The sequence below is a fragment of the Lepisma saccharinum genome, chromosome 20, assembly GCF_977018435.1.
Source record: "Lepisma saccharinum chromosome 20, izLepSacc3.1, whole genome shotgun sequence".
In the NCBI taxonomy this organism is placed as follows: Eukaryota; Metazoa; Arthropoda; class Insecta; order Zygentoma; family Lepismatidae; genus Lepisma; species Lepisma saccharinum.
The window spans coordinates 10094508-10118134 of record NC_139248.1 but is presented as its reverse complement, the minus strand read 5'-3'; the positions used below and the strand labels follow the sequence as shown (position 1 = coordinate 10118134).

Sequence of the window (23627 nt, the reverse complement as noted above, 5' to 3'; positions counted from 1 at the left end):
TACCGGAACTCGTATGGACAGCTTTGGATTTCTTTGGCGGGGGAGAATCGACGTGTTTCCAATGTTGGCTTTGCCGTTTGCTCTCGGGCTCAAAATGGTGGCACCACGTTTCGTCCCCTGTGACGATACGTGACAGAAACGCATACTCTTCCTCGTGGTACCGCTGCAAATGACTCAGACATGCAGTCATTCTGTCAATCTTTTGTCCCTCCGTCAGTTGATGCAGAAACCACTGCATGCAAATTTTTCGGAACTGCAGGTGATCTTTGATAATGGCATGCACAGAGACATGACTTGCGTCCTTTGCGGAATCTCTTCTGCCACTCGTGCACACTTGTCAGGGACATGCAGTGTTCGCCATACACTGCAGACATGTGACTGATGAATTTTGCATGTTCCAGCACCCTCAGCCACCAAGAAACGAACCACACCTCTCTGCCCTTCTTTGCTTGCCTCCATTTCCAATGCTGGACGAACACACTTTTCACTATGCTCACCTCCTGAGCAATGACGAAGCAACTGTGTGGACCTGTGCGTTTTCACTATGCATTTCTCCTACCCTACAGATGGCAGTATCGATACGTAACAACAGTGTTGCCAACTTTTGTGAGGAATGTGTTTTATGGTGGGTGTTCAGTTTTCATTTGACTGCCCCTCATATATCAATATTGGTTGTATGTAGGCATCAGACCATAGCAGAGATGAAACAACTAAATCCTAAATAGACTACAGCCCAAATATGTCTATTTGTTTACAATTTGGAGATACAATATTTGCATTCTCAGTGGACAAATAGTAAAAAAATATAATACTAAATCTTGTCATTTCGGGAGATAACAAAGTTTGTCCAAGAGACCGGGAGAGATAGTTCGATTCCAGGAGACTCCCGAACATTCCGGGAGGGTTGGCAAGGCTAATCTATAGGCATCAAAAAACTTGGGCAAATCAAAATTATCACAACTGTTGATGGCCAACTTCTAATGGCATTTCATCTGAGTGAGCTTTTTCATGCTCTACAAGTTCACGATTTTTTGAGAATTCCATCCCACACTGCTTACATGGAAAGTACTCTCTCTCTTTGTGAGTTCTAACGTGCCTCTTCAAAGAGTGGTTTTGGCTGAAAGTTTTGTAGCACACTTCACAGCTATACGGTTTGATGCCCGTGTGGGTTCTTTCATGTGATTTTAAACAACTACCGCTGGAAAATGCTTTTGAGCAGTGCGAACATATGTAAGGTTTCTCATGTGTGTGGGTTCTTAAATGTTTCACGAGATTACTTTGGTGATTAAATACTTTCGTACATTGCTGACACGGGAATGTTGTTTTCTCACCTGTATGTGCCTTTATGTGACGTGTCAGATGGGTTTTCCGTAAAAATGTCTTTTCGCAAAACGTGCAGGAGAAGGGTCGTTCGCCATTGTGGTCCATGAGATGGAAGTTTAGAGTACTTTTATGGGAAAATGACCGTCCACAAATGTGGCAAGAGAAAGGTTTCTCGCCAGTATGTGTCCGTATGTGATCTTGCAAATTCCTCTTCTGGTAGAATCCTCTTGAGCAGAACGTACACGAGAAGGGCTTGTAACCACTATGCTTCTTCCTGTGCGCCACATAACTTACTTTATACGAAAACATTTTCCCACATACATCACAAACATATGGTTTGTCCCCAGTGTGTGACCTCATGTGAACAACCAGATCACTTTCATAACGGAAAGTTTTCTCGCACTGCTGACATGTGATCGGTTTCCCAACAACATGAAACAGTTTGTGCCTCGTGAGATCACTTTCAAGAAAAAATGACCGGTTACACTGATCACAAAAGAATGATCTTTTCCCCATGTGGATCAAGGCATGCCTATTGAGCTTGCTTTTCGAGTAGAACGACTTTCCGCAATGAGAGCACAAAAACTGCCTGTCTCCGGTGTGAACGACCATATGTTTTTTGAGGTCACTCTCTTGAAAATAAAATTTATTGCAATGAGGACACAAGAATGGTGTTTTTTCGGTGTGTTGCTTTTTGTGTTCCATCAAATGTCCTTTGTAAGTGAAGGCCATCTTGCAGCACTTGCAAGTGAACTGTTTCAGACGACCGTGAGTTCTCATGTGCCTCAACTGAGCACTTCTCGTATGAAATGCCATGGAGCATTCTGTACAGAAAAACGGACGCTCACCCGTATGTACTCTTTCGTGTATAACTAGATAACCTTTTTGTGCAAAGGATTTCTTACAATGATCGCAGGAAAATGGCCTCTCCCCAGTATGGATTCTCACATGCTTGATTAGAACACTGTGTTTTGAAAAAACCTTCTCACAAAATTCACACGCATGTGGTTTCTTGCCTGTATGTGTCCTCACATGTGCTTGAAGAGATTTTCTCTCAACAAATGTCTTCTCGCACAACGTACATGAATGCAAATTGTTGCTATGTATCCGATGCATATGTTTTGACAACAAACATTTCTCAGCAAATACTTTATCACATTGTGCACAACTATGTTCTTTAATCCTATTTTGTTTTCTGACACGTCTTGAAATTTGAATCTCACGACATTTCATTTGGAGTTTTGTTATGAAAGCATCATCAACCACTACAGAGTCTGGTGATATGATTTCGTCATCGTGCCTGAAATGCAAACAAAAAAATGTTAGGACAAAACTCATTTTGCTTTCACTAGCAGCATTCATTTTTCATTTCATTTATTACTATATACCATATTTGCCGGCAAATAAGATGCACCAGCATACATATTTTTGAGAAAAATGTATCACTATAATTAATTTACAGTATTTCAAATATAAAGTAATGTGCACGTCTACTCTCAACAAATAATATACCTAATCTAACTAAGAAATAATATATTTTAATCTCCTTCATCACACATTGTAAAGAAATCGTTTAAACTCACATCAGAAAATTTCCAGAAATGGATGTAATCAAGAACTAATTTATTGGCATAAAAGACACATCCAACTTTTCAGACCTAAAGGGAACAAAGTGCCTTATACAACGGCAAATACGGTAGATAAAATTTAATAAAATCACAAGAGACTCTTCATGTAACCTTTAAAAATCTTTCATTGTGTGCAACGAAAAACGACAGGAGCATTGTTGGTTTGGACCGACCGAAACCGGTCCAATGTCTTGGCCGGTTGTAAGATACATGAGAGACAGCTTTAAGATAGATGAGAGTCATTTGCTCGGAGACTCTGACTCAGTGATGTCAAGTTGAATGTTTCAGCAGGACGGAATAGATCTAGTATGGTTTGGGCTATTATTCAAGGGCCTATCAAAGGAAAGTGAAAATGAGTAAGAAATCAGTGATTCAACCCTTGTAACGACCACCAACAACCATCACCCACCAGCTTCGAGTGACAGGGGCAGAAGTTCTCAACCATCACACTGCATGCAGCATACCACTACAACCTGCAAATCCAATAGAAATAATAAAAGCGGAACTTCAATCCCACAGCAGCCTGATAAAAGATTTGGAATAAATTTAGTTCAACACAGTTTTAGTGGAGAACTGAGAGACAAACTTAAGATATCTTTTATCAGGGAAGAGTCTGGGATAGATCCTTTTCTACAACCATATTTTGTTAGAGCTGGAAGTTCACAATATAACTGTAATATAACAAAATACAAGCATCAACATAATTCCATTCCTTAGAGAAACACAAGAACTCTGCCATTGCCGGTCCCAATCCTGGATGAGAAAGGAGGAGGGTTGGAATGAGAGACAGACATTACCTCTACCCGTAAAACATATAGAACAGAACAGTTATGCTCACTGCAAGCCTGGAGGCAGAAAGGAGGCAGCCACTCCACTGGGCTAAAATGCTGTAGGCCAATCCCCTGCACATTTGAACCTACAATGATTAAAAGAAGAACAAGAGAGCAAGCCGGACAGATCACGATGACTGCTCAGTGAATGTTGGAACATGGAATGTAAGGAGTCTAAAGGGGAAATAATGTGAATTAGTAAGAGAAATAAAGGAAACAAAAGTGAAATACCTTGCAGTTACAGAAACAAAGAAGAAAGGTAATGGAATTGAAGAACTTGATGAAAACTTTCTACTATTCTACAGTGGAGTACCAAAACAAGAAAGAGCAAGAGCTTGAGTGTCATGTATGATACATAAAGATAGAAAGGTAAATATCAAGGGGTGGAAATTTATAAATGAGAGAATAATTACAGTAGACATTTTAGAGCAGAAAGAAGAATTAACTTTAGTGACAGTGTATGACCCTAACGAGGATGAAACTTCAAACAACAAAGATCAGTTTTATGAAATACTACAAAGAACTATTGAAGACATAGATAAAGAAGTTATTATCTTAGGAGATGTGAATGCCAGAGTGGGAAATAAAACAGAACACTGGGGAAAGGTAATTGGAAAGCATGGAGAAGAAGTGATAAATAACAATGGAGAGAGACTATTGGAACTCTGCATAATAAATTATTTGATTATCACCAACACTATGTGCATACATCAAGACATACACAAATATACTAGAGAAGAACCAAGCAGAAATGAAAAATCTATAATAGATTACATGATTGTGCGGAGAGAGATGAAAAAGTTCATAAGAGATGCAAGATTTAAAAGAGGGCCAGAAATAAACACTGATCACAAAATTCTCATATTAGATATGACTATAGGGGTTAAAAGTAAGACATCAAGGAAGAGTAGATGGAAGAAAAGGATACATGACAACATAAGAGGGAAGGTAAAGGTACACAAGCTGAAAGAGAAAAATGTTCAAGAAGAATTTAGAAAGAAAGTAAGAGAAGAACTAGTGAATGAACAAGTAGAAAAAAGAGAAGAGAACTTAGAAAAACTCTGGAGTAAATGGAAAGGGTCAATAACATCTGCAGCTGAACAAGTTGGTGGAACATCTAGAGTAGGAAGCAAGAAGAAGATAACAAATTGGTGGAATCCAGAAATAGGAGACGTAAAAGAAAAGAAAGAAAAATGGAAGAAATATCTGTCATTGGGTACTCTGGAGGCATTTGAAGAATATAGAATGCAGAGAGATAAAATGTAGAAAGTGGCTCAAGAGGCAAAGAAAGAAACGTGGGAGCAATTTGGAAGAAATGTGGAGCAAAATCGTAAAGAAAATCAAAAATCTTTCTACAAAGTTCTGAAGAACATGAGGAAACAAAAAGATTGCCCTTTAAAATTTATATATGATGAAAATAAGAAATTATTAACAAATTCTGAAGAAATAATGAAAAGATGGAAAAACTACTTCCAAATATTATTAAATGAAAACGAAAGAAGAAACAGATCAAATGAAGAGGAGGAGGAGGAAGAGGAAAGAAGGCCTGAAGATTAAGATGTTCCAGATGTAGAACAACAAGCAATTACAGGAGAAGAGTTAAAGAAAGCTATTGGTAGAATGAAAATAGGAAAGGCAACCGGTCATGATGGCATTGCACCAGAAATGATCAAGTACATGGGTTGTACATAAAGTAGTGGCAACACTGTCAGGAAAAGGTAATGGCACAGTGCATGTGCTATCAGGCAGTGAGCAATGTCAGTTTGGAGCCACGCTGATGTGTGGAGTGTCAATAGTGGTCGGTGCAGAGAGTGCTGTTGTGTTTGTAGGAGGTTGAAATGAACACTATTTTCTGTACAAACAACTCAGATGGTTTGAACACCTCAGCAGAATGCCTGAACATCGAATACCTAAACAGGTATGGGAGGCAAGAATGGGAGGATTGGATGTGAAGAGACTGAAAGGAAGACCACATAGGACATGTAAATATATTAATAACTTACGTTTTGCGAGTATGTATGTTGCTTCTGCGACGTTTCAGGATGCAACTGCTCCCTTCCTCAGGCTGCTCACGTTTAGGTTATATATAATTCATAACCACGTCGACCTCTCCATAGGTGCAGGATATAGGATTGGTAAAAGGTGTGTGGTTAAAAAACAATAAAAATCTAAAACCCATTACAGGTGCACGTCATAATACCATGCGGTTTCCTCGATTAGAAACTGCTCCTTGGAATGTTAAAACTTTAAAACTGTGAATAGCCACGGCCCGCGTGTGCTGCAATTGCAATACTCCAAAGTTTCCTCGTAGAGCATGAGGTCGGGTGCCTCCCCTCTCTTTCTCTTCTATTTCTCCTCCATTTTCCCCACTCCTCCTCCATTCCAGTTCACGTCAAGTCTAGCGAGAATTCCTATTCCATTTGAGCTTGGCGTGCTACTTCCGGGGTTACATTAAATCCTATTTTTACGTATTCCTTCCCATCCCACTTCTTGAACATCTTCCCCCACATCTCATCGATATTTCCCATCTTCCCTGCTTAATTTTTTTTTTCTCCCTTACATATATACGACCCTTCATATACATTTCTTCTTATAGGTTTTTCCTCTTCCCTAAGCACTTTCCGTTTGCGATTACGTGGCCTTCATCAAGGATATGTTCGGAGAGCCCTGTCTTGGGAACACCCTCCCTTATATCCTTGTTGTGCTCTCCCCACCCAACATTCATCATGCTTCTTCCTGTTTGGCCCACATATTCCTTACCACATTGGCAAACTATTCCATACACATCCTTCATCCCTCCCTCGTTTATTTCTTTCTTATACCCCGTGAAATGCTTTTCTAAAGTTTTTGGAGCTCCCATCCCACACCTTACGCCATACCCTTTTACAAGTCTTTCGATTTTCTCCGATATTCCGGGAAAGTACGGAATGCCTATATATTTAAATTCCCCCTCTTCATCTCTAACTTCTTCTTCTTTTCCTTTTCCGTCTTTCTTCTGTTTATTCCTTTCTAATTCTTTCCCATATGTGACCTTAGCTTTACTTAAATTTACCTTTAACTCCTCCTCTCTATATCCGTTCCTCTTTCCTATTCTCATTATCCATTCGATTTCTTTATGCAAATCAGCTTCGTTGTTACATAATCTGTGAGCCCCCAGGAAGAAGTTTTGAAATAAGTTATTCTTTGTGCTGTTGGCATGAGCCGATTCTTTGTTGATGTATAGATCTCCCGATAATGCCTTGTGATGAACCCCTGTATGAATTTTCTTTCCCTCTAGTTGAATTGCCAGGTCTAAGAAACTAATCTTATGGTCATCCATCTCTTCTCTAGCAAATTTTATCCTTTCCTCTTGTTCCCCTAAGGTTTTGAATAGTTTCTCTACCTACTCCCCCTCCCCAATAACAAGGATATTGTCTACGTATCTGCCGTAGAACTTAATTCCCCTGTTTATGAGGCTAAGTGCTGTATTTTCGATAAAATGCATAAATATACTCGAGACAATTCCTGAGACTGGGTTCCCCATTGCTAGCCCTTCTTTTTGAATGTATATCCTCCCATTTCCCCAAAAATAGTTAAACCCCGTACACAGGTTAAACCATCTAACATATTCCCATGCCTTGACGACATCTATACCCCTACTCATTAACCATCTTTGCAATGCATCAGCTGCTTTTTCTCTAGGAACACTGGGGTATAAATTTACGACGTCAAAGCTCACAACGCGATCGGAGTTATTAACTTCTAGTTTTTCGATCTCTTCTTTGACGTCCATGGAGTTCTTAATACTAAATTCTGTTTTTTCCACCAATCTTTTAATTCTTTTAACTAGGGTTTTGGCAATCCCATAACCCGGGTGGCTATACATTGGAATGATAGGTTGATATTAGCAAAAACGTAAGTTATTAATATATTTATATTAAATTTGTGAGTAATTCGCACAACTTTCATCATGAGAACATAGGACAAGGAATGAGGGAATGAAGAATATCCTGAGCAGGAGGAACATCTCATGGAGTGAAGGAAGGAAGTTGGCAGAGGATCGTGGCAGATAGCGAGCTCTCTGTAAAACCTTGACACCAATTGGTATAGCTCGACCACAAGGAAAAAAACCTTCCCTCAAAAGCGTTCGCGTATTTTCCCTGCCGTTATCAGTCCTCGGGGCAGTGTTGCCAGGTCAGACTTGAAAAAATCGGGAGATTGTTCCTTGGGAAACCAGAAGATCTGCTACAAAATCCGATGATCTAATAGTAGCGGATGAACGACCTTCTCGGGGCGGCGATCTAATAGTAGCGGATGAACGACCTTCTCGGGGTGACATAGGCTTGCGCACTGGGGGGCAAGAGGATGTCTGCAGATTTTTTTCCAGCGAGGGGGAAACAATGTATTTTTAGCAGGCGGTTAAACGAGGCATATTACCCCGTATAGCCTAATGTTGCCCTCTCAGAAAACACCACTTGAGTTTGAAATTATCATGTTCCTACATCCCTATTATAATAATGGATGTAAATTACTGTAACTGAAATCAACTCATACGTCTGAAATAATAAGTACTTTTATGTCAACATTCATTTTCCAGAAGAGGAGGGGGGTGGCGACCATCCTTGCACTTCCTTCTGGACGTCCATGCCGCTATATAATTTTGTAGAAAATTAAGTATTTAAGTATAGAATAGTATATTAAGGATAGAAAATTAAGTATTTTCAAGCCGATGAAAGTTCCAAGCAACTACGGGGGAGGGGGTGCATTATTTCCTTTGTAATTGAACTATACCGCTTCGTTCTCTAGCAAATTTCTTGTTATTAACACATGCTTTATTCGTCAGTTATGCTGCCTCTATGTTGCTGCATTTAATATATAATAGACACACACACATACATATATAAAATAATTTGCCCACGCTACGAAGTCAGTATTTCTACTTAGTAAGGCAAGGACGTTTGTTTCACTGTGTTTGTGTCACTTCATTCATTTCATCAGTTTTTCATTCATCCTTGTTGTCGTACGTACCCGTAGAGGCACAAAAGCGACGTAAAATAACTAAAATGGAAATAGATTTTCCGGTGGGATAAAATACAACCATCTAAAAATAGTAATGTACATGGACGTCCGCAGGATTTTTTCCAGGCAGGGGCAAGGAAGGCACATTTCTCCAATAATAGTGTTGTTCCCTCAAAAAACATTGCTTAAATTTCAATGTATCATATTGATGCAATAATTAACACACATTATTGCAGCTGAAATGAAATTATATGTGAAAAATATATAATTTTTGGTTGACTTTCATTTTCCAGGGGGGCCACGCCCCCCCTTCCGGACGCCCATGGTAATGTAGTAATAGTAATAAAATAATAATAATGTCCTAGCACATCGATTGACATAATTTCACAGTTCAAACAGCACTTTTCATGGCTGAGTGGAGTTCCACTCTCCCCTCCATGTTCAAGTAAGGTGACCAGGAAACTTGTTTTTGAGCAGGCCGTCGGAGGTGCCATAGCAATAGTTTATTATGGAATCCTACCGAGAAATCAATAGGTCTGGCAACACTGACGTTGGCCGCTCTGAAGGCTCCTTCTTTCTGTCTTTTTCCCCCACCCGCCAGCACGATGGGGTCTGCGCAGGTTTCTTTCCTTGTGGTTCCACTATAGAAGAGGATCAGAATAAGTAAAAAAAATAAAAGAAACGATGGATAAAATTGCATTGGGCAATTTACCTATTATCATCTTAGCCAGCAGTTGTACCAAGAGAAGAGAACCCACTGTTACTGGTTGTCTTTACCTTCTGCTGCAAACATATGCTATTTGATTCACAATTTGCCAAAAGTGACAGAAAAGTGAAGTAAAATAAAGAAAATCAATCAATCAAACATGATATTTGAAATTGGCCCCAAATTTGATAAAAATCCTAAGAGAATACACATTTAAGTACAGGGTGGACCAAAAGTCACAATCAGATATTGATATATTATTATTATTGTGAAAGAAAATACAGTAATCAATGCAGAAACTGTACTGAACTGAATAAGATACAATAAAGACTGTAATAGGTGAAGAATACATGTAAGTTTATGGTCAGTGCACCTTTTAACTGCAGCATTCAGACAGACCTCTTGTTGGAAAAAATGACTCCTAAACACTGTATTGGGATAGTCTGACATCTATTGAAAAACAGCCGAATTATTAGCATACAACGTTGTGTGAAAAGGATGAACATTCCTCTCAACCTACAACTTTTTACATCAATTTTGGTAGCAAACGGTATATTCCTGCTCGATAAATAGTATTCCATTGTGACTTTTGGCCCATGGTATACACAATGTCAAAGATCCCTGTAAAGTTATAAATGAGGTTTGAAAAGGTATAACTAACTCCATTTTCCATGCTTTGGGTATCCATTTACCAACTGACAACATTAAAAGTCAGCCATTGCTAACACCATAGCAATACTGAATACTGACACTATTACCTGTTTTGAATGTGAAAATGAACACATATATTAATAATGTTTGACAGTAGGCTTGAGTGTATACTTTTGAAGAATATCTTCTACCATACTAACCTTTCAGAAGAAGTGCCCGTATCTCTTTCAGTATCTGAATCAACTTCATCTTCAAGATGACACTCCAGATTTAGAGTAACCTCCTCTACACTACTATCTACAGTAGCTGGTTTCTTATCTCCTTCGAAGTTGTCTCTTGAAAACTGTTCACCGTGTGAATCAGTATTCAATGATAATTTATCTACATTATTCTTAGTTCCTTGCAATTTATTACGTTCAGAAGCACGATTATTTAGTGGTTCAGCATTTGAACTAGGGACTATGCATCCGTCTTCTGCCACACAATCTAATTCGCATTTTATGTTTAAAGTTGGTAACTCACAATCATTTGGCACTATACACTCAGGATTGGATTCACTTTTAACACTGGACAACGTGCATTTAGAAACAGGAATGCACTGAGGTTCACAGACTAATTCTTTGCCTCCTGACATGGATTCATCTGTCCTAAACTGACTGACATTTTCACTAGATATGCTACATTCATCTTCCCCATTTAAACATAATGAATCTTCGTCACAGTCTGTTTCAGGTTCAACTTTAATCTTTATCTCAATGAATTCTAAAGGACAAGCCTTGTCTGCTGTTTGCGTAGCACAAGGTGCATCATTCTGTTTTGACTCTTCCATTTCATGCATGCAGTTAGTTCTTTCGGAAATATTTTCTTCAGTTTCAAGCAGTGAACTATCTTCCAAAAGGTGTATATTGCCATAGTAAATAATGCAGCATTGACATTCCTATGCTGGTATCCTGTAAATAAATTAATTAATTAAGAAAAGTGTTTAAAATAAAACTTGAAGCAAACACTCGGACACAGTAAGCTACTAATTGCGCAGAGAACAACCAACCAACCTGTTTGAAATGCCTTTCTTACATTTTCTACACACCAATGGATGTCTTATCTTCATTGAAAATGCAATGGGTGCCTACAGCAAGTTCAACATTGAAGACAAGTGAGGTTTCTAGGTTGGGTGTGTTGTAGCCTTTCCTAGATGCAAAGTTGAGTAACCTAACAACAATTTGGTTTGAGTTGGTGTTTTAAGTCCACTTTATGCACAGTAAGGCTAATCGGGACTGGACCTACAGTTTAAAGTGGGATCTGAACCACTTGTGCCTCCACCGGGTATCGAACCCGGGACCCCTGGATTACAAGGCAATGACGCGACCACTGCGCCATGGGGGAGGCCCCCCTAACAACAATTGACAATCATCTTGCGATCTGTGATTGTCTCACTGCACCTGAAACTTGGTTAAGTACTATGGAATTTAACAAGATCTATTTATACATCAATAACTACGAAATATGTACCATATTTACAATCATGTAAACATTGACGACTTTAAACTGAAGGGCTGTTGTACATTATTCTCTTAAAGCTATGCTGCATGTGCACCTATCTGCCATCTGGCCACCACTAAAGTCGTTTTCACGTTCAGACACAATGGCCTCTTATGGACAATGCTTTTCTTATGGGAAATACGAGCGCGCTGTTGTGAAATTTCTCGATTTACAAATTTAGCTTACGTAAAATCGGTACCTGCAGTTTTGCAGGAAATTTTGTAGAGAATACGATGGTGAGCACAAAAAAGTGGTAACTTGTTTACATATTTTTAGATACATTAAAAACTCAAATTTTCTGTGAAAACAAAATTTTTACATTGTTTTCATTCCTAACGTTGAAACCTGCCATAAAATTGAAGCATTCATTATGAAAAAAATTGACACGGTTTTCTAATTGTCATAGGTGATGGTGGTGCTCAGAATTTATCAATACTTTAAAGCATATTCGCATTAAAAAATATTCAAATAAAGTATGAGAGATTTTTTATATTCGTGCAGTAGAAAATGTCGTCGCTGGCAATTCTTTGTTCTGTAATTCCAAGTAAAACTTCCAGCGACAAAGTTGTGAAGAAAATAATGAAATTAGTTTTTATAACCACTCAAAGGTCCCAGAAATATTACTTCCATGCATTTGGAGTTTCTTTTTTATCCGAACCGCGCACGAAGTATGGGGACGTTGTGTGGCCATCTTGAGCCGACTCACCGCAGCATTCCGGCTAATCACCACCAAGTTTTTGAGTTGTTATTTTATTTCCATGCAGTAAAAATATTAACTTCATTCAGTTTGTTATAATAGAATTGCAATTACTTTAATTTAATAATTGACAATTATTTCCAATGCTGCTGTTGTGAGCAACATTAGTGCTGTAGCAAATACACGTTGTTTTTGTTTACATTACTGTCGACATTAATACTGAAATGAAGATCACCTTTCAGTTTCCAACGTACACATAAATTCATAGACAATAATGAATTTATATATATAAAAAAAAGGTAAAGTGTTCCCCTGTGCATAGCACCACGCCATGAAGGCGTATAGGGGGTGTGGGGGTAACGCCCCACACTTTCTTGATCCGGTCGTGAGTGGGGGTGATGTGATCAGCATCACGCCCCTGACCGCCTTTACCCCCCAGGGTTTCCCCCAGGTACCCATGTTATTCGACGCTGGGTAGGCGCCGGGGCCGCTTCCACCGTTAGAAAAGTTCCCGGATTTGAACCGGCCGGGGATCGAACCCGGGACCTTGAGCATGGTAGTCAGACGCGTTACCGACTGAGCCACCGCGGCCACACTGAATTTATATATATATACATATATATATATATATATATATATATATATATATATATATATATATATATATATATATATATATGTAACACATTACCATATCTCAATGTTATTCTATGAAATAATTACAGAGAAAGGCGAATGAATATTAAATGTGCCTGTGTATTAAATTAAATCTAATGGGAAAATGACATGCTAATGAACTGTAATGTTCACAGTATAATATTAATAATTACATATAATTATCATTTTATATAAAATATGTACACCTACATTGTTAAGGAAGCTCATCATTTCCCGGCGACATGAGCTAGCGCTGTATTGGCAACACTGTATGGTTTCTCCATAAGCGCCGTTGTGTCTTCTGAACGTGAAAACGACTCTAGTTGACTATGTCGACAACAGGTACGCATATCAAGTGCCTCAGTGGTCTTGCTACCTCACTTTGCTCCAACATTGAGCGTTCCTGGAGGCATCCATTAATAAGTAATTTATGAACATAAAGTGTTGTTACAATTTACATCCACTGATTTTTCAATACCCATCAGGTTCAGGTAGAACTATTTATAGTATTGCACACTCTTAACAGGTATGACATTTCAGGGAGATTTCAGACTGAAGGTGACATGTGTCGATTGGAAGTGAACCCTCAGTTATCAATGCTTTCAAACCAGCTGCACACGCCACTTGTGTGTCACTCAGACTGGGCCTTTTTGTCAATGGCATGCATAGTATATCCTCAGTATGTTGTTCAAACATGAGTGGTGAATGCTTGGTTCTAGACTGAAGTGGCCCTTGTCACTTTTCACTTGTGTACCCCCCGCTGTCACTTGTTGCTTCAGTCTGAAATCTCTCTCGTGTTAACTTCTTCTAGAGATCTGTCGCAAAAGGTAAGAGGAAAATTCACATGAAGAATTCATATACAATAGACTCGCGATTAAACGAGGGAGTGGTTGGAAAACATCCTGCTTCATAACGTACCACCTGTTTGTTTACTAGTAAGTTGGAGTCAAGTCACAGTCCACGCTGCACGTGTTCGTTACATCTACTCTCCCTACAGCGTTGGCGTTACATTGCAACGCCGAAGAGAGGAAAGAGGTTAGTCCAAATATCCATGAAAGACTTTTTGAAAAAGTAATCTTCTCATTTATGTTGTACTAGTAATAAATAATTACTATACAGTTTTAATTGTTGTTTCATCATTTACGACCTATTAGCACATTATCTCCATATTTCCGAGTTTTTCCGTATCCGAGGTAGTCTCGGTCCCAATTAGCTCGGATAATCGCAAGTCTACTTATATTATGTCCCTCCACTGTGGACCACTGGGGAAGCTTCTGAATTATTTTGCTATTTTTTTTTTCATGAATATAATATTTATATTATTTTTTTCATAATATAATATTATATTATTTATGTAACATAACATAACCCGTGGCTCTACAGCCCTGGAAGGGCCTTGGCCTATCTCCCAACTGCCAGTCTCCCTCCTACAATCCTACCTAGAGGTGCGGAGATCTTCAACCAGTAATGGGGTGATGTGGCCAGCATGTCAAACCCTCAGTCGTTAGAGGAGATATCCGAGACCAGGTTACGCTACTCACTCGTAGCTCCCCCAACTTCCTAAGAATGGTAGGTTGCCATCGGTCCTATACACAGGCTGAAATCCCACAATTAACCCATGCCATCCCGCAGTCAGAGTCCAAAGCACAGCACCGTAGACCGCACGGCTATGGAGGAGGACATTTATGTAACATAAATAATATTAACTAGGATAATTGGGTTTAGCCAGGATTTCTTCTGTGTAATTTTTATTATCTTATTTTACAAATTTTGCAAGCAATACATTACTGATGTTTAGCTGTTAATAACTAGTGCGTGCTGATTGTGTTATTTGGGACAAAAACCTACAATAAGGCCCAGCAACTAGTCATCATTTCCGGCTCTGTAAACAGTCTTGACCTGTAAAAATACAAATGACAGAAATCAGTATTTTCCCTCTGTCTATTTGGAGCTATTACATTACCCGACTACACTGTCAATATGGTTCTATAGATGGAAATTCATTCAGTTCTTGGAATTATATGGTGTGCTCCCTTTCCCCCACCTGGGTGGGGGAAGGAATGCAATCATAGAGAACAGATACACCATCACACAAAATTTTAGGACATGTGTTAAAATTTTTAGTGTGTTTTTTAAGTGCATATAAATCCACAATCCCAGTCAATAGTAAGCCTGTTCAGTACTACATGCTTATAGGCATTTTTGTATTATGTGTATACAACCTAGTCTGGCCATAAATACTGTTACAAACGTTCAACTTGGACTGTACATCCGTTAGTCAGGCTCATGAACCATGCTTGTGCTGAAGTTCACTCCTGACCAATGTGTGTTCAGCTGTGAAAGAGCAAGCGTGTATCTTCTTGTGCTTAGCATGGAGTGGGGCGAATATGAAAACAGAGTAGCCATAATTGCTCTGCATATGGTTGGGAAGTCACTCACTGACATTTTCTAGTCCCTAAAAATCCCGAACATCAGCAAAAGGTTTGTGTATCAGACAATCCAGAGATTCATCGAGACTGGTAGCATGAAAGATCGCCCAGGAGTTGGTCGACTTCACACCGTATGAACAGCTGCAGCTGTTAAAGCAGTGATGGGTCGCAGCCGCGGCTGCGAAATCCCATCCGGAAGCAAGTGATAATGGCACATGAGCTGAACATTTCACAGCAATCAATGTTCAGGGTATTAATGAAGACCTTGTAATTGGAGCTTACCGGTGGAGTACTGGAAATTTCCTGATGACACAAGTGAAGAAGCAGAGGGAACTGAAATCAAGATGGCTCCTACAGTGGTACATTGCCATTGGGCACCTCTGAATAGAGTTTTAACAGCCAAAAAGAATGGGCATATGCTTCAAACTCTCGAGAAGTTTGTGAGCGAGTTCCACCAGGCCTCATTTTTTAGAAAAAGGGCTTAAAAGCCGTGCGAAAGTGTATGTGGAAAGTGTCCTGGACCCTCTCATGACACTGTTGAACCAAACAATGACTCACAATGAATCCTGGATGTTCAAGAAATATTCTGCCCCAGCTCATAAGGCAAGGATGAAGCGACAGTGACTGGAGACCAGTGTACTCGATTTCATCTCCACTTTTGATTAGCCATCTGATAGCCATGATCTCAGTACCTTGGACTACAAACTGTGCCCAGAGCTAGAGTGGACTATCTGCGAGAGGAGGCACCCTATAACTGAAAGTTAAAAGTGCTCCTTGATAGCAGCAGGGGCAGACTTTCCCATCAAGACCATCCATGCTGTAATAGATGCCTGGCCAGGGAGACTTCGAGCCTGTGTGACGGCGGAAAGTGTACATCTTGAAAACTGATTGGTGCTATTTGTGTGTAATATATGTAAGTGCAACATAATAAAAGATCATTTAAAAATCTGAAACCATATTCAATTTATTCACAAAATAGTGTGTAACAGTATTTATGGCCAGACTAGGTACTGTAAATATCTCAGCCCATGTATGCGATGGTTCTCTCGGAAATTTTACTAACTTTTTTGACATTTGTTTACAGGACAGAACAATCGTTTCTCATTCATAAGTGCCTGAATCATGGTAAAATTTGCTGAATGCAGTGCTCAGAGTGTGCCACTAATGGTTCCCATAGTTTCGAAACCCACGTGTTGTGTTAAGCTACACTGAATGTTGTTTGGTCTGTACATCATGTACAGCTAACAGCAAAGGTAATAGTAGGCAAATTGTTCATCTCTATATTCATGAATTTTTATCTTATATTCTGTGTTACTTTAAGGAATATAATTCTGTCGATTGGAACACATGTCCTCTGCTTTACGGCATTTTTATTTCAATGCAAAATTCATCACATTGTGGAAAACATACTGAACAGAGGCGAGATGCGGCGATGATCAAGCAAATAGTGCATTTTATTTATTTTAGAGAAGAAGTAAAAAAATAAGTCAGCATACTCGCATATTTGTGCGAAATAAGCCAAGCGACAGCATAAAACTGCTGGAAATACGCAAGAGATTTGCGAATCTTAGCACATCGAAATGATGCCCCAGTACTACCCCTCATGCTGAACCCTCCCGTCAAGTTTCCCATTGAAGGCAATACGGTTAGAAGCCCCAGTTCATCGCAGAAGAGGTGCAAATCCATCACCTTTGAAGGTGCAGAGAACAGCCGAACAATGGCCGAAGAGGCAGTCCAGCAACCTCTACTTTCCCCCACTCTTGAAGGTCTGGGTCATAACAGGCCTTCTTTTCAGCCCCATCCTCATGCTCACAGCCACGGCAGGGTTTGTCTGGGTCTGGAGTCATCAAGATTCTTCAGAGTGTCCAGTGGCGTGATCAAGGAGGGGTTGGTGAGGGGAGGGTCATAATCCCTGCTTAGGCTCAATACTCTACAAAGAAAAAGAACGTCAAAGGCAGGAAAGGATGGAAAAATGAGGAATTCAGGAATGACTACTAAAAAGTACACGGACACACCACTGCGAATGTCTGCTAGTTCCACTTGTTAAGAGGAAATGCACACATTGAACGATATGAAATGTGCTTTTCATTATCAAAACAACAATTGACAGCGGACCATAAAAGTTCTTACCTTTAAACGTGACAATTGAGGTGTTTTCATTTCTGTTTCAATCATATTCGATCATCGTATGGGATAGAATTATGCATTTTTTTTAATATTCTTAAGGTCTGTGGTATGGGCTTTTACATTAAGTTGGCAATGATCTTGGCGTTTATCGCAGAGATATACTGTACCTCCCCTTCCCTTACACACACACACACACCATTGAAAGATGGACCCTGACGTTTGGAAATCTTGCGATGACTACGTAAAAATGTCACGCCTCACCACTGATACTGAATGAAAATGCAGATGGACAATTCGGCTACTATTAACTTTGCTGTTGGGTGAAGATGCATGTCTTGATCCGATTGCAATAAAAAACACTCAACTTCTTTTTTATTTATAATTTGAACCATAGCCATAATTATACTTTTTTCAATGTTCTTTAGGGGTATTACACATAGTATATTTCCTATGCCACTGCTGGCTGCTAATGATGTTAGAACATGTATCAGTACTATTATAGTATAAGGGAAACACCTATAAATCATATTTTTTACATTGCTAATGTACTATTTTGGAATGCGTAACATTTCCTAAGGTGAAACAATGCATTTCTAACTAAGATAATGTCTATTTCTTACATTTACGAGTACTTACTGTTACTTGTTATTTTGATTTTGTAACACATTATGGCGGGCGATAGCGTACTGGTTCAGGGCGTGTTGTGCGAGTGTTTTGTCGATTTATGCAGTGTTGCAACCTCGTTCACCGGAAAATACCTAATTTCGTGCCAGGATTTGAAATTATGCTAATACATCACAAACCATTGATGTTAGCCCCACAAACCATTGACGTTAGCCCCAAAAACCATTTTCCATAAGGTTAGGTTAGGTTAAGTTAGGCAAGCATAGTTAAAAAAAATTAAAAAAATTCGACATGTCATGTTCTAGTGAAAACACAACGAGGCTGAAACACTAACTATGGGGTTGCGTCATGTTAACACACAGAACATTGTACTCTCGTGCACAAAGCAAATGGCGGCAGCAGAAACAGCATGTCGGACGGACATTTTCTCTGAAAAAGACATGTTTTTGCATTAAAATGGATCAAAACTAGATTCACGAACTGGGTCGGGTACCCTGTTCTACACCCTCGAATTTTGAATTTTTTGTTTTTCATTATGAACATAATTTGATCCTATTTGTGAATAAAAAAAAATTGGAGCGCGGAAAGAAGTATTTACGACTGTACAGCCGTTTAAAGTTGAAATTTTGTCGTTTGAAATGGTTCGCAATTATTTCCAATTTCTAGATCGTGATACTAACACGACACCAAATTTTAACTATCGATCTCAACCTAACTGAACTAACCTATCCACACGCCAATGGTTCGTGGGGCTAGCGCCAATGGTTCGTGGGCCTAGCGCCAATGGTTTGTGGGCCTAGCACCAATGGTTCGTGGGGCTAGCGTCAATGGTTCGTGCGGCTAGGGTCAATGGTTCGTGGGACTAGCGCGAATGGTTCGTGGGGCTAGCGACAATGGTTCGTGGGGCTAGCACCAATGGTTCGTGAGGCTAGCGCCAATGGTTTGTGGGGCTAGCGCCAATGGTTCGTGAGGCTAGCGCCAATGGTTCGTGGGCCTAGCACCAATGGTTTGTGGGGCTAGCGCCAATGGTTCGTGGGGCTAGCGCCAATGGTTCATGAGGCTAGCGCCAATGGTTCGTGGGGCTAGCGCCAATGGTTCGTGGGGCAGCAGACCATCTCCCTGTAAGTCAAGTACAATGTCCCGTATGTCTCGTCGAACAAAGTCCTCTATGTCCTTCATCCGTTGAACGTGTGTCAATCTCATATTTAGTCCTTTTGTATTAATTCAATGTCACACAAATCAATTCCAATGTCTAAAGTCGCACAAAACAATTGCAATATCTCAAATATCCAATCTGCCAATAAATTACATAAATAATATATTGAAATCGCAAATTATCCCATTGCACAAGTCATTCATAACAAGAAAAAATTGCAAATTATCCCATTGCACAAGTCAAAAATAAGAAGAAAAAGAAAATGTTCAGACGTGCGCCTGTGAAATGAATCTAAGATGTGCCATGATCAAATCCCTGCAAAACCGTTTCGACGTTACATAAGGAATCTAAATATTGAAAAACGTAAGTTTCCTAGCACATAGATCTAAAAAAATTACTTTCCGCGCTATTTAGAAACATCGTTTCGGTAACAGTTTCATGCATCGGAGACACATTTCTTCAATTTTACACAAGAAACTACTTACGGAAATGAGTTTCTCCAAGGTTTATAACCTCCGTCGATATATATTCTTCCTAAAACTTCATCCTACAATGCAGCAGAACAAAAAATAATCACTTTTCATGTAATAATATTGCGCATTTTGTGAAAATCGACATCATCATGCCGTTGTTTCCAAGATGTACCTGCAGATGGCTCTAGCGTCGGAAGTCACGCGATCTCGCTAGTGGAATCAGGGTTTCCAAACGCGCGATTTTTTTCGAGAAACGCGAGTTTTTTTTCTTCGAGAAACGGGCGGTTTTTTGTCGAGAAAGGAAAATGGTTTCTCGATGAATTTAGGGGTGAAATGAGTGCTAATGGAACCTAACCTAACAGGCCTAACCTAACCTCGTGTGAATGGTTCGTGGGGCTACCCGTGGATGGTTTTGGGGGCTAACGTCAATGGTTTGTGGGGCTACCCGTGGATGGTTTTTGGGGCTAACGTCAATGGTTTTTGGGGCTAACGTCAATGGTTTGTGGGGCTAACGTCAATGGTTTGTGGGGCTACCCGTGGATGGTTTTTGGGGCTAACGTCAATTGTTTGTGGGGCTACCCGTGGATGATTTTTGGGGCTAACGTCAATGGTTTGTGGGGCTACCCGTGGATGGTTTTTGGGGCTAACGAACAATGTTTCATCGAAATGTACAATTTCCAGACGTGATCCCCGGTTTTTACAACTTTCATGCACAATAGAGTTGGAAACATTGATATTCGAAAACAAAAGAAGCGTTACAATTCGCAAAGCAAGCGATATCGCACCGTGACGTGCTTTCCGTAGCATTAAGGAAAATGGTTTATTTTAGCAGAAAAAGTGTTTGTTTTCGTGCAAAAAGCATATTGGCACCTTCCACTATGTTCCGCAATACATAATTGGTAAGTACAAACCACGAGAAAGACAAAATATCCGATTTAAATGTGTCTCCGATGCATGAAACTGTTAATCATCGTTTCTTATGAAGAACTAATTTTCGTAACGAGAATATTTGAAATGTGCGAAAAATCGAGGGTGTAGAAAAGGGTACCCGAGCCCACGAACTTCCACAACGCTACAGAAAATGATTTCCGTAAGTACTTTCTCCTGTAAATTTGAAGAAATCCGTTTCCCTTATACTATAATGTTACCCAGGTATCATTATTCATCCGAGTGCAGAATTTTTTCCATGCCCTCAAAAGTTAAATAAAAATCTAAAACTATTACTATGGTGAGAAAAATGCAATGATTCTCAATAAATTCTAACAGACGTAGCTCCTCCATAAATCCATTTTATCGCCTTACGACAAAACGGGGGGAGGGAGGCGGCCGTGCGGGGCCACCGGGATTTGAGACAAAGTCTCCTGTCTACAAATTAAATTGTTTCAAATTTGTACAAGGATTTACTGACGATGGACTAAACGAAAGTGTACGAAGTTAGAAAATCGAACAACCTGCCTTGAAATGTATACTTCCATCACACGTTACATGTAAGTGATTTATCCTTCCTTGGTTGTTTTAACAATAACTCTGCGATTTGAATTACAGCCCTAACATCTGGCAATTACATTATTAACAACGCGTAGAAAATACAGATAAATGTAAACCAAAGCCTAATGGTTATGTAATTCGTGTTCAGAAAATTAGTTCCTTCTCAAATTATCCAGGTATATAATAGCATATATTGTGATATCAAAATACGCAAATACATTAACTTACCATTCTTATTAGACACTAATTTATGTCGAATTTATGCTTCTTTTACATTTCTTATTCTTAGCGTATTTTGTTTACATGATCTTGACAGAAGCCGAAGCAGACGATTTCAGTAACACTGTTGCCAGAGTCAAAATTATTATAACTACAGTGAAGTCCGGTCGTAATATCCAAGGTTATTAGAAGTATGTAATATCATTCAAAGAATGTCCTTTCCTCTCCACCCGCCACAAACACACAAAAAAAATCGCAGGATTACGCAAACAGAAGTATCACCAAAGTCAACATCGGTAAAAATGTGGGACATACAATGCTGGAAAAGTTTGCTTATGTAGTTCAAAGTGGGTTCCGAAGAATAGCGTCGCCAGAAGGGGGTCGTTGTCTTTCATATATCAAATTCACATTCGACGTTCGAATTGTACCTCTTCTCCTCACGTATTGAAACTCTTTTAAGGTTGTGATTACAAGGAGAGCAGTGGTGTCCGCGGGATTTTCGAAAGGGAGGCGTTATGTGTACATCTTTTAAGTAGTCAGTCCTTATTTTGCCATATTTTCCTGCCTTTGACGTTCTTTTCTTTAAATACTGAACCAAAAAGGGGGTTATAACCAGTGATGTGCCGTAGACTATAAGTTTACGTCTACATGCGTTATCTACACGTAAACTACGCGTAGATTACATTGGGTTGAGTTTACATAAACTTCGTAGACAATCTAAAGTGCATTAAAATTAATTTTTAAGGGTTTCATGAAAGGAAAGTGACATTTTTAACTATAACAAACTGAAAAGAATCCTATTTACAAAAAAAATTTCTCGTCTCTTCTCTCATCAACTATGGAAGAAGATAAATAGTATGCAAAAAAAAAAACAACAGATGGCACTCGTGTGGCAATAGTGGTATTTTCCCCATAAAGCACTAGAATATTTCCTATGTTAGGTTTTTTTTCCTAGGTGAGAAATTGTTCGAATTTGGAAGAAAGAGTATGAAAATATCTAACTGATAGGCAGTAAAATATTCTTTTTATTCCACGGCGCACTTTGCTAGTTAAGCCCCTATCACACGGAACTGGATTTCTATTTGGAATGCTCTAGTTGTCTAGTTGACGCTGGACTGGCTACCCATTTGCTAGTTTTCGCCTCACACGGTACTTGTTATACCGTACTTGTCGATAGTCTTTCGTTCCCATAATGGCGGCCGCGCGAGATGTAAACAACGTATCACTTCACACTTTTAAAATACGATAACTATCCAACCGAGAGGAATATCGCATCGCATTAAATTGTTTTAGGTAGAGAAGAACGGCGCTGATAAAATACATACTTTACAACGTTTACTATACACGTATGGAAGAATATTTTAGCTTTTTCAATTGTAAACATGCCTTTCGTGTTATATGCACGCGGAAGTCACAGACAAAAAAAAGGCTACTTTACCAACTCACAGAATATCTTCACATGGCCAAACTTTGCTCTGATTGTCTTTTCCACAGAATCTAGTCGAAGAAGTTAAGCCCCTATCACACGGAACTGGATTTCTAGTTAGTTGGCGATGAACTAACTTTCTGGGTAGTACAGCCCCTATCACACGGAACTAGATTTCTAGTAGGAATGCTCTAGTTGACGCTGGACTGACTACCCATTTGCTAGTTTTCGCCTCACACGGTACTTGTTATACCGTACTTGTCGATAGTCTTTCGTTTCCATAATGGCGGCCGCTCGAGATGTAAACAACGTATCACTTCACACTTTTAAAATACGATAACTATCCAACCGAGAGGAATATCGCATCGCATTAAATGGTTTTAGGTAGAGAAGAACGGCGCTGATAAAATACGTACTTTACAACGTTTACTATACACGTATGGAAGAATATTTTAGCTTTTTCAATTGTAAACTTGCCTTTCGTGTTGTATGCACTCGGAAGCCACAGACAAAAAAAGGCTACTTTACAAACTCACAGAATATCTTCACATGGCCAAACTTTGCTCTGATTGGCTGTTCCACAGAATCTAGTCGAAGAAGTTAGTAGCAATTAGAACATGTCCTATTCCTCAAAACCAGTCAAGCAGTCAGCCAGG

General features: G+C 39.4%; 1 protein-coding gene across 1 annotated transcript; it reads right to left on the bottom strand.

Annotated features, from left to right (window-relative positions):
- Window positions 1-88: 88 nt before the first annotated feature.
- On the bottom strand, window positions 89-21668 carry LOC146003524 (uncharacterized). Its single transcript, XM_083141813.1, has 3 exons — window positions 21555-21668; window positions 10337-11086; window positions 89-2623 (listed from the first exon to the last, which is right to left on the bottom strand). The coding sequence occupies exons 2-3, from the start codon at window positions 10972-10974 to the stop codon at window positions 955-957; spliced, it is 2307 nt and encodes a 768-aa protein (XP_082997939.1). The 5' UTR covers window positions 10975-11086; window positions 21555-21668; the 3' UTR covers window positions 89-954.
- Between the last annotated feature and the right edge of the window lie 1959 nt (window positions 21669-23627).

Bases quoted from the DNA above. Each gene is read 5' to 3' on its own strand.
- LOC146003524 (XM_083141813.1), bottom strand. From the start codon at position 10,974: ATGCATGAAATGGAAGAGTCAAAACAGAATGATGCACCTTGTGCTACG. The intron at 2,624-10,336 runs GTTAGTATGGTA...TTTGCATTTCAG, and splicing joins ACGGGCACTTCTTCTGAAAG to GCACGATGACGAAATCATAT.